This window comes from Danio aesculapii, chromosome 1 (genome assembly GCF_903798145.1).
Source record: "Danio aesculapii chromosome 1, fDanAes4.1, whole genome shotgun sequence".
NCBI classification, from domain to species: Eukaryota; Metazoa; Chordata; class Actinopteri; order Cypriniformes; family Danionidae; genus Danio; species Danio aesculapii.
This window is the reverse complement of record NC_079435.1, coordinates 29,647,448-29,663,048: the sequence shown is the minus strand read 5'-3', so window position 1 is coordinate 29,663,048 and position 15,601 is coordinate 29,647,448. Positions and strand designations below refer to the sequence as shown.

Below are 15,601 nucleotides of genomic sequence, written 5' to 3'. Positions count from 1 at the left end.
CTTCAGGTCCACTCTGTCAGGGGCCCGTGTTTGACTGGTCATCCTTGACTAGTGCTGTTTTCAGAAGCCTAAAAGATAAAACAATAACAAAAAATAAATAAATTATACAATTAACTCAAATGATACATTTTATGGTATATTTTGTGGATTCTATATTTCTGTCTGCATGTTAACAATGTTTCCCAGTGATGGGTTGCAGCTGGAAGGGCATCTGCAGCGGAAAACTGGATAATTTAGCAGTTAATTCTGCTGTGGCGACCCCAGATTAATAAAGGGACTAAGCCGAAAAAAGAAAATGAAGGAATGAATGTTAACAATGTTACCTCACACACTAAATCAACAATTACAATATTACCTAATCGGGTTGTATGTGCAATATCAAAATGATCAACCGCAGCTTTATCTGCGCATAAACATTTTTTTCTTCTTTCAAATACCACATTTACGCAACTAACAGATCCAAACATTCAGTCTTGTCAAGCTATTGGATGTGAGACTTTGTATATAGGTTTGTTAAAGTGTACTTAAACTCACACAACTTGAAAACTTGTCTTGAAGCACATCGTCTTGTATAACTACATATCAACATTTAAATGAGAAAAAGGCCTAAAGTATTTTTTTCTTAAGCGATAAGTACTAGATTATGCAGGTGAAAGAACAAAGTGATTTGATCCTTTAACATAACTTATGTGAGTGTTGTTGTCATGTCAATTTTACAACAATTTTTCTCAGGGGTGGCAAAATTTGCGGGTCCATCACCAACATTACATGGAGGATTTCAACCTCTCACCTCATATATGTGGAAAAAGTAGAAACATCCTGTTTTGAGCAGTATCAGTTTTTAAACAGATTTTTGTTCAAATTTTGAGTTTTAACCAAACATAATAATTATAAAATAGTAAATATTTACTTGAATAATTTTAAAGTTATTGAACAGTTATCAAATGAATAAAACTGGTTCTGTGTTCTTTTGTTTGCCCAAATACCTGCTTGCAGCATGAAGAATAGGTGATAATTGTAAGGAATGTGGAGCTATCAGTCCAATTTGCATAGAAGTAGAAAGCAATGAGCTTACCAGACAATATTGTGTGAATTGTGCAAAGTGTAAATATCTCCTTTAAAATATTTCAGTATGATTGGGGCTGATTTTCTTAAATATTAATCAGTTTAAAAATTTATCAGCATTTGTTTTTAATGGAAAGCACCAGCCAGGAACGACATTTTTTATGATCCTATATACTCTGCAGATACAGACATAGACATTGTAGACTATTATAACAGGAATAAACATAGTAAATGTCAAAGTTGTCATTTACTTCATCAAATTTTGTAAATATAGTATATACATGGCGATTATTCTAATTGTGTTTTGATTTATGTTGCATGAAGATATACAGACTGCTGTTATGGGCCTGCAAAGGCAGTACACCCTGTAAAAAAAACCTTGGATCTTCATTGCTTTTGCTACAACTTTCTGCTACCCCAAACGCCCAGCATTGTAATATTATATTTCCCTAAAACACTTTTTAAAAAAAAGTAACAAATAATTTATTTCTGCATCCAAGGCCTCCAATAACATTTAAAAAGTATATTTTTCTACAATTGGGTCTTTCAGCGTAAACCACACCCAGGCACTAAACTTTTTTTAACTACAATTTATATGACCATATGTATATGCTTTTTAGCATCTTTAAAGCCATTAAAAGGAAGATGTGTGGAGAAAGAAGCAGAAAAAAGATGGACTGTCATTACAAAACCTACCTTTAGTGAGTCTGAGGCTCTTCTTAATTCTTTGATAACTGATGACAGGGCTTCGGGATTGATCCCCTGCTCACAGAGACGAACACATATTGACAGAGACTCCATGTCCAATCCTGTATTCAGCAGCCTTGATATCTCCAGGAGAACTGAGTGTGAAAGAATGAAACAAATCATGTCAAACAACTGTGTATGTAAATGTTTTATTCAAGAGAAACCATTCTGTTAATCCAATAAATATAATTATTTCCCCTCTTAAAAAAAACCCAGAAACATTACAGAAGTTCTAACAGTCTTTTTGTGTGAACTTTAATTTAATCTCTTATGACAAAGCATTAAACAGGTTCTAGTAAGACTTGGGACGTATTCCAGTAGAATGCCACAAAACAGAAATGCAACAAATTACCAGTAGAGACTCCAATGGCCCAAATTTACCTCATTAACATTTCCATTACTTATGTTTTGTTTGTTTATTTGTGAGGATCAGTATCGCCATGTACTTAAATAACAAATTACTGGCCCATAGCCAGGAGGGGGTCAGGTGGTTCGAAAGACCCACCCCCACTGAGTGACAAAGGTATAGAATTTGTCACACATATGAGCTCAATTGTCCTATTTTAACTGCTATAAGCCATCAAAAATTGTGAAAACATCCCATAAAAGGCGTTAGGACCAAGCAGAATCTGACGTACCTGTAAGTGAAGCCATCTTTCACTACTGACCTACTGTATTGTTGTTAAATAGAAAAAAACATTTTAAAAAAACACTTTTATTCTAAATCTTGGACCTTATTCTTGAAAGAAAAGAAAAATCACCAATAAAAAAGTTATTAAAGTTAATATTCTTGTTATCCATGAATTTTCAAATGTACAAATGTAAAAAAACAAGGACGGATAGAAAAATCATCAAGCTGTAAATTATTATTATTTATTTATCTTTTAATATACAGGCTTCATTCACATTTTTACTACTAAAATCCCATGCCTTCTCCAGGACTTTTCCAGGACTTTCAAGTAAATTTTTATGACCTAATCATGAAATCCATGACCTTTCATGTCTATGTATATTTTGTAAATAATAAGAAAAGCAATGCACATTCAAATGTATTACAGCATATCATAAAACACTCAACAATCCATTTAGTTTAAATGTATTTTTATATCTATGTAAAATTTATTTAGGTAATGCTTAAACAGCACTAATAATGTGAGTCAGGCTGAACAATGTTGTTTGAGCATCGATATTGCAATATGTGTATCCGCAACAGCCACATCACAAAATTAGACTGTTTATCAAAGATTAAAAAGTTGTTTTTTTTTAGGTTATTTATACAATGATGACCAGATTATTTTACGTTTCAATGTACTTGATTACTTTTACACTCCTTAGAAAAGTTTGCTCTGTCGTGTTTATATATGTTTGTAATTTATTATATTTTATACCGATGCACTGCATAGAAAAAGATTTAATTATCCCAGTTGATCTATATGAATGAAATCTTCCCAAGTAGAGCTGTTCAAATCATCTAGTGATTATTATATTAATTTCACTATATATATATGTTCATTTTCCTGCCACTGTTTCTTTAAGACCAACATTCTATATATGTATTTTTTGTTGTTTAAAAGAAAAGACCTTAGTTTTTTCTGTGGCGCGATTTCTGGCAGACTGGCATTTATTGCGAATAGCTGCTGAATGCAAATGTAAACTGCAATATATCTTATGTCAAATTCACAAAAAAATCTGAAACATCACCACCAGTAAGTTATGATGACATATTCACAACTCAAAAAAAAGTTATAAAATATTTTTTTTGTAAATCAATCAAATGTATGTGTTGCCAAACACTGTCCAACAGTGGAATGTGCAATATTGTAATGGGTTAGCTAGCTAGCAAGGTCAGTTGTGAACTTTTAAGTTGTAACAATAACAACATGAATGCTAGTAACATAATGTTGATTAATCATATGTTAAAGGCATTTAAATTATGTATAAAATCAAATTTTAATGACAATACTTTTGATTAGAAATAAATACAGAGAACAGTGTATTAGTGAGGACCACCATGTTCTATGGTAAGTGAAGGAAGAAATGGACACAAGTGGCTCTTCTTGCAAATGAAAGTGAGGATGAGATATGTTTTAGTGACCATGAGAATGATGTAGACTGGACATTTGATAAGAGCAGTGATGGAGACAGTTCTGGTAACTTAGCTCAAAGGCATACAAGACAGGCGTAGTATAGTATATATATAAACATTGCAGTAGCTTTACACTTGTCATTTATTTGTTATATTTACTGGAGAAAATATTTATATTTACTTTTTTATATTTATTATGCTGTATACATGATAATACAATAGTGTTTGTATTTAATCATATTCAGCAAAAAAATAATGGAATAAATGAAAGCTGTTGGAATATCAGTTTTTGTAAAGGATGTATAAGGTGTTATTTATAAGTTCTGTGTTAAAGCTTATAATACTGCAACACCAATGAAATCATTTCAAACAACAAAATTATTAATTATAAAGAAAGTTCTATATTTGAAGTTAGATCCACTGTTGGACGTTCATAAAGTACCTTAAAAATTCCCCATTTTTTACAGCACGTCAAGTTAGGCCATTTTAAGAAAAGAAAACAATCAAATATATATTTTTATAGATCTATCATAATGCGTGCAGTAGAAGGTTAAAATGTCACTAAATGCCGTATTTAAACCTGAAAATTAAATAGAAATTTGATTGAATGAATTAAATGGAAGTGAATAACTGCAAGAAGGTCCACTTTTTGAGAAAAGAACCACCTCCTTCACCAGGCTGGCTACGGACAGCAATTATAACAATTGTATTTCATCATCCTACTGATGCATTTAATCTTACCATCCATAGTCTCGCGGACAGCGTTCATGTTTGCGCTCGCAGGACTAGCCATGATGCTATCGTTGCTAAAGCTATTTGATTATTTAACGAGAATAACAGCGCACTATCTTTCACACAGACGACACTGACACGTCTATCTCTGTTATTTGCTGGTGTTCTCTCACCATTCGCGAATTTACAACAAGGGTGAACAATATTAAACGCAGTAAACTACAAGCACGAACTAACTGTCAGCCGTTATATTTACACCTCCCGCTTGTTGTTGTGGTAATCCTATCAATAAAGTTGTACACGTTCGAAAGGAAGTTACGTCGACACTGAACATTTGCCGTTCTCCTCACCTGATTGGCTGTTTCGCAGGTTTTGATCGATTGTGATTGGCTAGCACCGCTTGAGCGAAAATTAAATCAGACGTTGGAGCAATTCACAGATCACAGTTGGGCTTGTTTGAGTTTCGTTGCGATGTAAGTATTTAATGAACTATCACATGGTTAACGTTTCCCCCTTCTTTTTATCACGTTAAGACTGCTGATTTACAAAGGTAAAATATTGTATCAGTGGTCTTTTGTGTATATATAACTAAATATATAAGCAAACATGATGTTCATTGCTCTGATTTGTTGATATTCTAAATATTCTCCTCTTTTCCGTGTTTTACTCTCACACAAAATAGTGTGCTCAGCTGGATGTCTTTTTTTAAGATGGGAGACATCGCAAAGATTCATATAACACCCGAGACTCCTGCAAGACCTGCTATCCTGAACCCCTTTGAGAGCCCAAACGACTATCACCGTCTGCATGAGCCTGTGGTGCCCAGTCCGTCGGTCTTTAAAAGCTGTAAGAGCTCGTCAGCGGTGAGTAACTGACTCTACATATGAGGGAAGAACTAAAGGGATAGTTCACCCTCCCAAAATGTAAATTTCCTCACTATTAATCACACTAAAGTGGTTCTAAACCATTATGAATTACTCTCTTATGTTGAATACAAAACAATATATTTTGAAGAATGTTGGGGGACAAAAACAGCCATTGATATTCATAAGAGGAGGAATTAAAAAACACTATAGAAGTTCAGTTCATCAAATCAAATCACTTTTATTGTCACCTCATCAGCAGCATGTGTGAGACAGTGCAAAATACAACAGCATACTCCCAAAAACAGTTTATTTCTATAGCACTTTTACAAAGTAGATTGTGTCAAAGCAGCTTAACATAGAAGTTCTAGTAAATTGAAACCATGTCAGTCCAGTTTTTTAGAGATAAAGTTCAGAATAGTGTGGTTTAAAATTCACTGCTGGAAGAACAAACACCGAAGAGCAAGTCCATCGATGCGCAGCTCCACAAGTCCCAAACCTAGCAAGCCAGTTGTTTCGTCACCAATTGATGAAAGTGAAGGGGAAAAAAAACAGTCAATGGCTGTTTATTTCTGATAACAGATATTTCTCATACAGGTTAAGGATGAGTAAATGATGAGAGCAATTCCAGCGTTATGGATGTGATATTTGCAGTAAAAACTCAAAGCATAAATTCACATAGAATGTATATAGAAACATCTAATTAAATTTTCCAAAACAACTAACCACAGAGTTATGGGATCAGAAAAATATTAATCTATAATCCATTTTTTTATATTTTAAATGATGAAAATAAACATGCTTTATTGATGTGACCAAAAAACATCTGCGAGTTTACATGAAACAACATACTTTGTAGAAATTCTGCGAATTTAACTGCACAACCCCAAAAAATAGTGCTAATCAAAAGGATAAGAGTTGACTATAGAACAAAAATTATTGATTTGATTTTATTTGACATTTTTGGGGGAAAAGCTTTGTTATAGATGTGACATCTCTCACTTATGGATGTGATGTAAAATTGTCATTCGTGTGACTTTGGTAAATCAAATATTGTTTGAAAACTTTTACAGACATTTTTTTGTGTATTTTTACAGTACTGTAAAATACAAACCTACACAAAAAAAAACTTTAAAAAAGGGTTTCGCTATTTTGCTTAACTTTATATTTTTTATGGCAAGGTAGACATTTGCATGGACTTGCTCATGACAGAATTATCATTTTTGGTTTAACTAAAGAATACAAGTGTTATTTTTGTTTGTATTTTCTATCCTAGACTCCAGCTAAGTTCAAATGGTCTATTGATGAAATGTCAAATTTGCTTCCTGTGGAAATAGACCCAGAGGACATTCACCGCCAGGCTGTGTTTTTTAGCCAAGCCAGGTATGTATTCCTGTTATTATGTTCATCGTGTTTACAATAATGTTCATTTGTGTGTAAAGATTTGGTTGTATGTCTAACTCAAATGTGTTGTAATGCATTAAGGGCGGATTCTGAGATTGAGGAAAAACGACAACATGCTATTGAACAGGTAAAACTTTTACTGCTAAATGTAGCAAATTCTGAACACAAAAAAATATTTTAAACAAAGAGAAGGAAGCTTTAACAGATTTTGTTTTGTTGTACAGTTTTTTACTAAAGGTGCCATTGTTCCCTCTCCATGGGGACCACTAACATCAAAACAATCAATGAAACTGCCACATCATAAAAGTAAGTCATGAGGGTTTGTTTTCATGCTGGTTTAGTTTTGACTTTCAGCAGCTACAATTAAACCACACTGAACTAACCTAAACTGAACTTCAACTCTGAAAACTGGACTGACAGTTTCAATATACTAGAACTTCTATGTTAAGCTGCTTTGACACAATCTACATTGGAAAAGCACTATAGAAATAAAGATGAATTAAACAGTACTTGAGTGTGTACAGTCCTGGAGGAGTTAAGATGTACATGTTGATCTGTCTAATTTTAGGTCCCTTGTCCCCACTGGTAACAGAGGAGATACAGCCACCAAAGAAAATAAATGGTTTGTTCAGAGCTTTTAAGAAAATGTAATGATAAATGGTCACATTTACAAATATATCCATGTAGATTCAGAATAATTGGTCTTTGTTGTTTGTGTTCTAGCCATCTGTCAGACAGTCCTGTCTCTACCTGTGGACTTCAATCTTGAGAAAGTTCTAGGTAACTTTTTTTTTTTTCTTTCTTTTTTATTTTATATGTATTAATTTTAGAACTTTACTACAACAAATTAAGAGATGCACCCGTATCTTTCACCATGTCATGTGCTATCCTGCCTCACCATTTTAAACAGAGTATTTGTTATTTTTCTTTAGTAATTTAGAGAATACATAAAATCTAAGTATTTTATATGAGTATTTAAATATATAATTTGTCATTTATAGGACACAAATTTTCTGAAGATAGGAGGACTCTATAAGATTATAAGTAATTGTTTGTTTGTTTAGGGACAAAACCCTTGACATTGTTATACAAAGACAACTGATGCCACGTACATCAGGCTTATAGCATAAAGCTAATTTGCAGCTCTCGTCCCTGGTTAGGCTTTACATAATCAAAAAATAAAATCTACAAATAAATAATACAACAGACATGTATGTGTACAGAGCCATAAACAAACACATTGCTATAAAATTGCAGTATTAAGAATTCTGTTGTAACAAAAATAAACTTTTCAAATCAAGCTTTTAAAGCTTAAAGTAAAGCTCTACAAACATCAAATTTACTATGTTAAAGTAGTGAATTTTGTGTCAATACCGTTTCACTATTGTTTAACTGTGATTTAGAAACCATGAGAGACTTGTTTTAAAAATGTAAATTCCTTCCAAACAACCCCATGCTATATTACGTTTAAAATTAAATACAGTAATAAATTATAAAATTATAATTTGACATAACAAAATTTGAAACATCAAATCATAAAAGTGGATTTAAGTATTGCAAATTCTAGAAGGATTTTGTCTGCTTCCTCTGCCTATTTATTAACTTGAGAACCTTACTGTATTTACCAGGTGATTACTATAAGACCGAAGAGTTAACAGAGCAGGTGCAGGAGAGCCTGAGCTCCTCTTCACTGCGGCGGAAGTTGTTTCTTGACGGTCACGACAGTGGCTCTGAGTCTTCTACCCCTTCCAGCCCAGACAGAGGTTCTCCTAGCGTACCTCCCAGCAGTCGAGAGTTGATGTCTTCTGCTATCGTCTCTCCACTTCAGTGTGGCATTCCAACTGGGACCCCCATGTCTGTACGTAACACAACATAGATTCCTAGACTGAGAGTACACCTTTGTAGACCCTAAAATATCTGCATTAAGGGTCCCTGAGATGTTCTAATTTATAATTTTGATTACATTATTCATTTACTGTTAACATTTTCATCTCCAGGGCCAGTTTTCTTCAAGTCCCATCCAAGGCCAGTGTCGAGCATACAGTTTGGGCAGTGTCACAAGTCCTATGTTTTCAGAGAGATCATCGCCAGCTTTTAAATCTCCTATTTTGTCACCTATCAGATTACAGCATTCTGTGACACCCGAATCAGGTAAGAAATCTCAGATGGTGCCAGTGTTTATTGGTGATTGTTATAGAATTGTAGGTGCATTTTAAGCTATTTACCTGTATTTAAAAAAAAAAAAAAAAAAAAAAATAATGATAACTAACAAATTTAATAATTAAATATTGTATCAACTTGTCTAAAAATAATGTTTGTATAAGTGTTTAGGGACATTTTGTTTAAAAACTTATACTAACTTATATTAACTCCCACTATACTTGTTTTTGACTGTCTTTGTGTCCTCTATCATACATTCAGCTTCAGTTATCATGAAATAAGTCTATTTTTTTGGTCACTACTTGGCCAAATAATCATTTTTCATGAAACATATTTACTCTGTTATTTTAGTAATTTAAGAATTAAGTTATAAAAAATAAATAGTGTCTGTCCCTACTATGGCTACACAATATATTGTTTTAGCATCAATCTCGCAATGTGCACATCAGCAGTATTCATATCGCAGGATCTGCAATGTTGAGTCTGAATTATAGTTGACAAAGCAAAGTATGAGCAGCATTTTGTGCATTGTGATTATTCAATTTCTGTACCTGAATACTGTTAAACTACCCAGAAAAAAAACATCAAATAGAGTTATTCAAAACATCTGGTGAAACTGTATTCATATCACAATATTTATTGCAGAAAAATAAAATATCGCAATATAAGATTTTTCCAATATTGTACAGCCCTTGTCCCTACATTCTTGTTCACTCTGTTACATCACTTATAAAATGGCATAACAATCGTTAAAGCGTTAAATTAATATATGATTTTTTTTAATCTCCTTAATATTAAATAGTAAATATTTCAATAAAACACATTGCCATGTCCACAGTTCTCTGATATTTTCATATTTAACTTTTACAATTTTTTTACTACATTTTATTTTAACTTTACTAACTTTTAGCTAAATTTATTGAAAACAAGCTGTTCATTTATAATCACTTTAAATGCTGTGCAATATACTTGACTAAGTTGCAGATTCTTATTTGATCATTTTATTCTGTCAATATTGATATTAACACATAATTTATTCATTTTAATATTATGTATGTAATTCAATATAATTATTATCGTAATATCGAGAATAAAAGTTGTACCTAACTTAAAAGTAGTACTGCTGTATGTCATATTTTGTATTTTAATAAAGTAAAATAACCTACTTGTAGTACTAAATAAAACAAATTATGCTAATTTTTTTTTTATTTCCCTTAAATCCAATAATTTTAATAGTATAAAATATAAAACAAACCCTATCAACCCTTATCCCTATCAAAATGTGTACCCAATTTTCAGTCAAGCCAAAAATGATGTGGACAAACACCATCAACATTTCTTACATTATCAGTTAATTAATAAAATGTTAATGACCATTTTTACACAACTATTAATCAGTACTTTTCAATAACAACCATATTCATGTAGTCCTGAACAATATTTTCCCAGACTCACTGCAGCAGTTTATTTTATTTAAAAAAAAAAATTGTGCACTGTATTAAGTATTTTCTGTATTAAGATTCCATTCATCAAAGAAGATAAGTGTACATAAATTCACAAAATGTTATCTTCACAGGTGAGAGGAAAAGACTATCATTTTTATCTCCCAACTGCGTACCCACGGGCAGCTCAGACATGGACGTGAACCGCAGTGGTGAAAGCCCATTGGTGGAGGGCTGTTCTCCTATCAGAAGCTGCTCCCCCTTTCAGTCCCGGCCCCGAAACAGAGCCTGTATGTGGGCTTCTCCTGCTCACATTTCCCCAATCCTCCAGGACAAAGACAACGTCCACATAACAGAACATTTACCTACCATGGACCTAGACGCCACCTCAACAGCCCCTCATGCCCAGCGAGAAAGTCTCCATGCTGGGAGCAGTGAATCAGAGGCTTCTGTGGCTGTTTCTGAACAAATGGAACAAGATGAGCTGTTTGTGAAAGACACGGGAGAAAATGTTGAGACTAATGAAAGAGAATGTGAAAGTGACAATGAGGATAAAGAGGAGGATGAACTCAGAGAGGAGGAATCGTGTGCTTGGGTTCCTGAGGAGGACACTGTGTCACCAGTTCGACTATCCAGCACTGGAACAGGAAGTGTGCCTAATGCTGAAAGTACACACATGTTCTTATCCCTGTTAGCGGAAGGCAGCATCACACCGTGTGACACTAGCATGCAGGTTAGTTTGCACGCTGTCGCATGAACAGAGTTCCAGCTGCTTATCCAAAACTGTTTAAACAGCAGGTGTAGATGACAACATTTTTTTTTGGTAACGCTTTATTTTGATGGTCTATTTGAGTATTAGTAGACTGTCTGCTTAATATCTGTTGATACTGCCCCTTCAACAGACATTTAACTGACTATAAGAAACTTTGCAACTACGTGTCAACTTGCAATAACCATAACCCCAACCAAACAGTCTACTTATAATCTAATGAGAATTAGTTGGCATGTAGATGCAATGTAACTTAAATTCAACAAACCATTAAAATAAAGTAACCACTTTTTATTTAAAAGTATACATTTTAAAATGTATACAATGGTAAAATCATACCAATCAGTAGAGCCAGACAAAATCTGCGGACTATTTCTACGCAGACTTTTGGTAAAAATTTGCGTCAGTATCATCACTAAAACCTTCATATATGAACTAAAAAGTAATCCCTTTTTAACTCGTATTTAATGTTTACATTGCAAATTCAATTAGATCCACTTTATTTTGTAAACAAAGCAAGTCTCTCACTTAATTTATTTACTAAAAGACAGAAAATGTTACTTTATAAACTGTATTGTGAATAAATTATATAAATATTTTCATATTATTTAATAATATTACTGAAATTCATTTAAAAACTGAATAAATATAAATTTACACACATTTATACGAGTAAATAAACAGAATCAATGATGGGCAAATAATCTACGGAATTCTGTGCGCGCAGATTCCGTGTAGGCCTACCAATCAGTCAATAGAAAGTTTAACTTTCCTTTTAGCTTAGATTTCTACACCAAAAAAGAACTTCTTCAACGAGAATTTAAAGTATATTCTCTTTCTTATTTGCAAAGTGTGAGTTTATAAGATAAAGATTATACTTAAAGGGGTAGTTCACCCAAAACTGAAAAATTACTCCCTATTTCCTCACCCTCAAGTGCTTTATTTTGTTGAACACAAAAAAAAGCTATTTTGAAGAATGCTGAAAATCATTGACTTCCAGGTCTTCGGTTCAGTTGAATTTTTTTTTTCAACTGCGCAGTAGGTGGTTAAAACACGAGGGGCGCATGAGCAGAGTACAAAATGCTTGCGGCCGTCAGTAAATCATTCAAAAAAGGCACCTCTCAACGCAAAAAGTGTGTTTGGTGTGATCAGCCCCTAAGAGGTTTTAGATGAAATCTGAGAGCTCTCTCTCTCATCCTCCATTGATGGCAACAGTCCCAAGACGTGATCATTGAGAAAAGGACCAAACATTCCATGTGACTTCAGCTGTAATCACACAAAGCTCCAAAAACACCTGTGTGAAGAAAAAAAACGTAAAAACAAAATGTTTTCTGTCTAGCATCAGATCAGAGTGTACAATGTACATTTATTATGCTTGCGTGTTGCACTGCGGACTAATGGAAATACATCATGCTGCCCATAGTAAACGTGCACCATGGCTCGACGCTGAAAACAGGCAAACAAAGTCATATTTTCATGTCTATCTGGTGCACAAAAGTGTTCTTGGAGCTTCATATGATTAAAATTAAACTGCTGAAGACACATGGAATGTTTGACAATTCTTTTGGTGTCTTCTGAACTTTGAAAGTCTTGTGACTACTGATGTCTAAGGACAACGAGAGAGAGCTCTCGGATTTCATCTAAAATATCTTAATTTTTGTTCTTAAGATAAACTAAGGTCTCAGGGGATAGGAACCACAGAAGGGGGAGTATTTAGTAGGGTTGGGTCGATAGACAACGTCATCGTCCATTGCTGATGGCTGATAGACATTATGATGCTGAGTCGGCATCACGATCCTCCGCCTCACCTCCGTCGCAGCAGCAAATTGCTTGTGAAAATACACACATCCCCGTTTACACTAACACATCTTAGTTTTAAAATGGCATTTTAGAACAAAAACGATCCACGTTCACACGGGTGTTTCACCAAGCATTTCTGAACAGCGCTCCGTCCACACTTAACCGCTGAAATTGCACATCATGCACATTATTTATGATTTGGTTATGGGTGAAACAACGACCATGCGGGTTGGCTACAAATAATTAATTTATGAATTAAATAATTATTCATAAATCACCGCTGCCTACAACGATGATGCCATCGTCCATCACGATGTTTCACATTAGACATCGCACAATGACAAATTGGTCAACATCGCCCAACCCTAGTAATTAGTTAACAGAACTTAAGTGAACTAACCCTTTAAAAACCTTTTAACAGGCAATTGGAGAGAGATTTATTATGCTTGAAGTTAATGTTTTAAAGTAATGTTTATTCTTAAATATGTAAATGCAAAAGTAGACCTAAAAGCTTTTATGACAATGCGAACTGCAGTCTTCAGGAATAATCTTTTAGGCTTAACCTCATGTCGTGTTGTCTGTGCAGGTGGACAGCGGTTATAACACTCACTCTGTGTGCACTACCAGCCTAATGGACACTCTCAGTTCAGACTGCCAGAGTAAGGAAATGGTGGATACACACACCACTGAGGAGAGCGGACCTTTCACTAGACACACTAAACCAAAGGTAATCTCACACTGTCACTTAAAGTTTTGTTTTTTACTTTATGCTTTAGTTTTTCACATTCAAAACACGCTTGAAGATAGTTTGTATAAATCAAACACATGCACAAAAGTCGTTTTTTAAAGCAGGAAATGTTTTGTTTGCAGTTGTTCGTCCCGCCGCACTGAGCTTGAGGAACAAACTGGGCACTTTATACAGTCTTAACCCTCAGCACGTTTACACCTCAAGATGAATGATACTCTAGTCATCTATTCTAGAGAATGCTGAGGATTGTGTTTAAGCATTACTGTCTGAGCCTTCCTTAAAGGGTTAGTTCACCCAAAACTGAAAATGATCATCATTTACTCATCCTCCACTTGTACCAAACTGATTCAAATTTTCTTGTTATAAACAAGCATATTTTGAAGAGTCCTAAAAACCTGTAACTATTGACTTCTGTTGTATTTGTTTTCCCTACTATGGATTACAGACAATGGTTACAGGTTTTTAGCTTTCCTCAAAATATCTTTGTTTGTGTACAACAAAAGAAACTCAAAGGTTTAAAACCACTTGAGTCTGAGAAAATTGTAACTTTTTTGAGTGAACTATCCCTTTAAGTTTTTATATTTATTCTTGCTCCAAAAATCTTTGTCTGTGAAAACTTGAATGAGAATTGTTTTTGTATGGTTTTATTGATTGTGGAATATAAGCGCAGCTTGTAATTACGAGTTATTTGTAAAAGAGAGATGGCAGTTTTGTAACCAATTCCTTTTGCTGTTTTTATGAGGCTGTTTTTTTTAAAAACAAATCTTTCTAATTATTTATGCATTACTCAATCACTAACAAACACAAGGAGATACCACAGAGGTATACATGTATATGATGACAGCATGTGTATCTGTATTATAATAAAATGTCTTAATAAAAACAAGTAGTGTATGTTTTCATTTTCTCTGACCGGCATAAAATATTAAACACCTCCAGAAAAAATCTCTCATCCATCAACGTAGCTTGTGCCATTATACCATGGTTTTGCGCACAGCTGATCTAAGCTAAACTACTAGATGCAGTTTAATTTAGATTAATTCCTATACCAGCCTGAACCATTAATACAAGGCAGGATTGATCCATGCTTTCATGTTGTTCATGCCAAAATCTGACCCTACCCTCTGAATGTCCCAGCAGAAATGAAGACTCATCACACCAGGCAATGTTTTTCCAATCTTCTCTTGTCCAATTTTGGTGAGCCTGTGTGAATTGTAGCCTCAGTTTCCTGTTTTTAGCTGACAGGAGTGGCACTCGCTGTGATCTGCTGCTGTAGCTCATCCGCCACCAAGTTAGACGTGTTGTGGGTTCAGAGATGCCCTTCTGCGTACCTCAATTGTAACGAGTGGTTATTTGAGTTACTGTTGCCGTTCTATCAGCTCGAACAATATGGCCATTTTCCTCTGACACCAAGGAATTTACGCCCACAGAACTGTCGCTCACTGGATATTTTGTCTTTGTCTTGAGTTAACGAGTTAAAGAGGTGAACATAATAAAGTGGCCGGTGAGTGTATATAATATAAAAATCTATTTTAAAAATAATAGAATGCAAACAGGTGGTCAGTGGTTAGCACTGTTGCCTCACACGAAGAAGGTCGGTTCGAGTCCCGGCTGGAACAGTTGGTGTTTGTGTGTGTTTGCATGTTCTCCCTGTATTGGCATGGGTTTCTTCAGTGTGCTCCAGTTTCCCCCACATTCCAAAGATGTGCTATAAGTAAATTGAATAAGCGAAATTGGCTGTAGTGGATCAGTGTGAATGCTAGAGTTCATGGGTGTTTCCCACTA

General features: G+C 34.3%; 2 protein-coding genes across 2 annotated transcripts in view; one reads left to right on the top strand and one right to left on the bottom strand.

The window, feature by feature from the left end:
* mzt1 (mitotic spindle organizing protein 1) overlaps window positions 1-4,926 on the bottom strand; it is a 5,187-nt gene extending 261 nt beyond the window's left edge. The window contains exons 1-3 of the mRNA XM_056476132.1: window positions 4,640-4,926; window positions 1,762-1,907; window positions 1-68 (exon numbers count right to left, since the gene is read on the bottom strand). The exon at window positions 1-68 is cut by the window's left edge and continues 261 nt beyond it. Coding sequence (XP_056332107.1) covers window positions 39-68; window positions 1,762-1,907; window positions 4,640-4,691 — 228 coding nt within the window. The 5' untranslated portion in view covers window positions 4,692-4,926 and the 3' untranslated portion in view covers window positions 1-38. The remainder of the gene's footprint in view (window positions 69-1,761; window positions 1,908-4,639) is intronic.
* A 136-nt stretch (window positions 4,927-5,062) lies between these two features.
* bora (bora aurora kinase A activator) lies at window positions 5,063-14,656 on the top strand. The gene is made up of 12 exons (XM_056476027.1): window positions 5,063-5,103; window positions 5,313-5,493; window positions 6,770-6,876; window positions 6,979-7,024; window positions 7,122-7,203; window positions 7,466-7,519; window positions 7,621-7,677; window positions 8,526-8,755; window positions 8,895-9,048; window positions 10,634-11,232; window positions 13,655-13,795; window positions 13,939-14,656. The coding sequence occupies exons 2-12, from the start codon at window positions 5,326-5,328 to the stop codon at window positions 13,957-13,959; spliced, it is 1,659 nt and encodes a 552-aa protein (XP_056332002.1). The 5' UTR covers window positions 5,063-5,103; window positions 5,313-5,325; the 3' UTR covers window positions 13,960-14,656.
* Window positions 14,657-15,601: the final 945 nt, after the last annotated feature.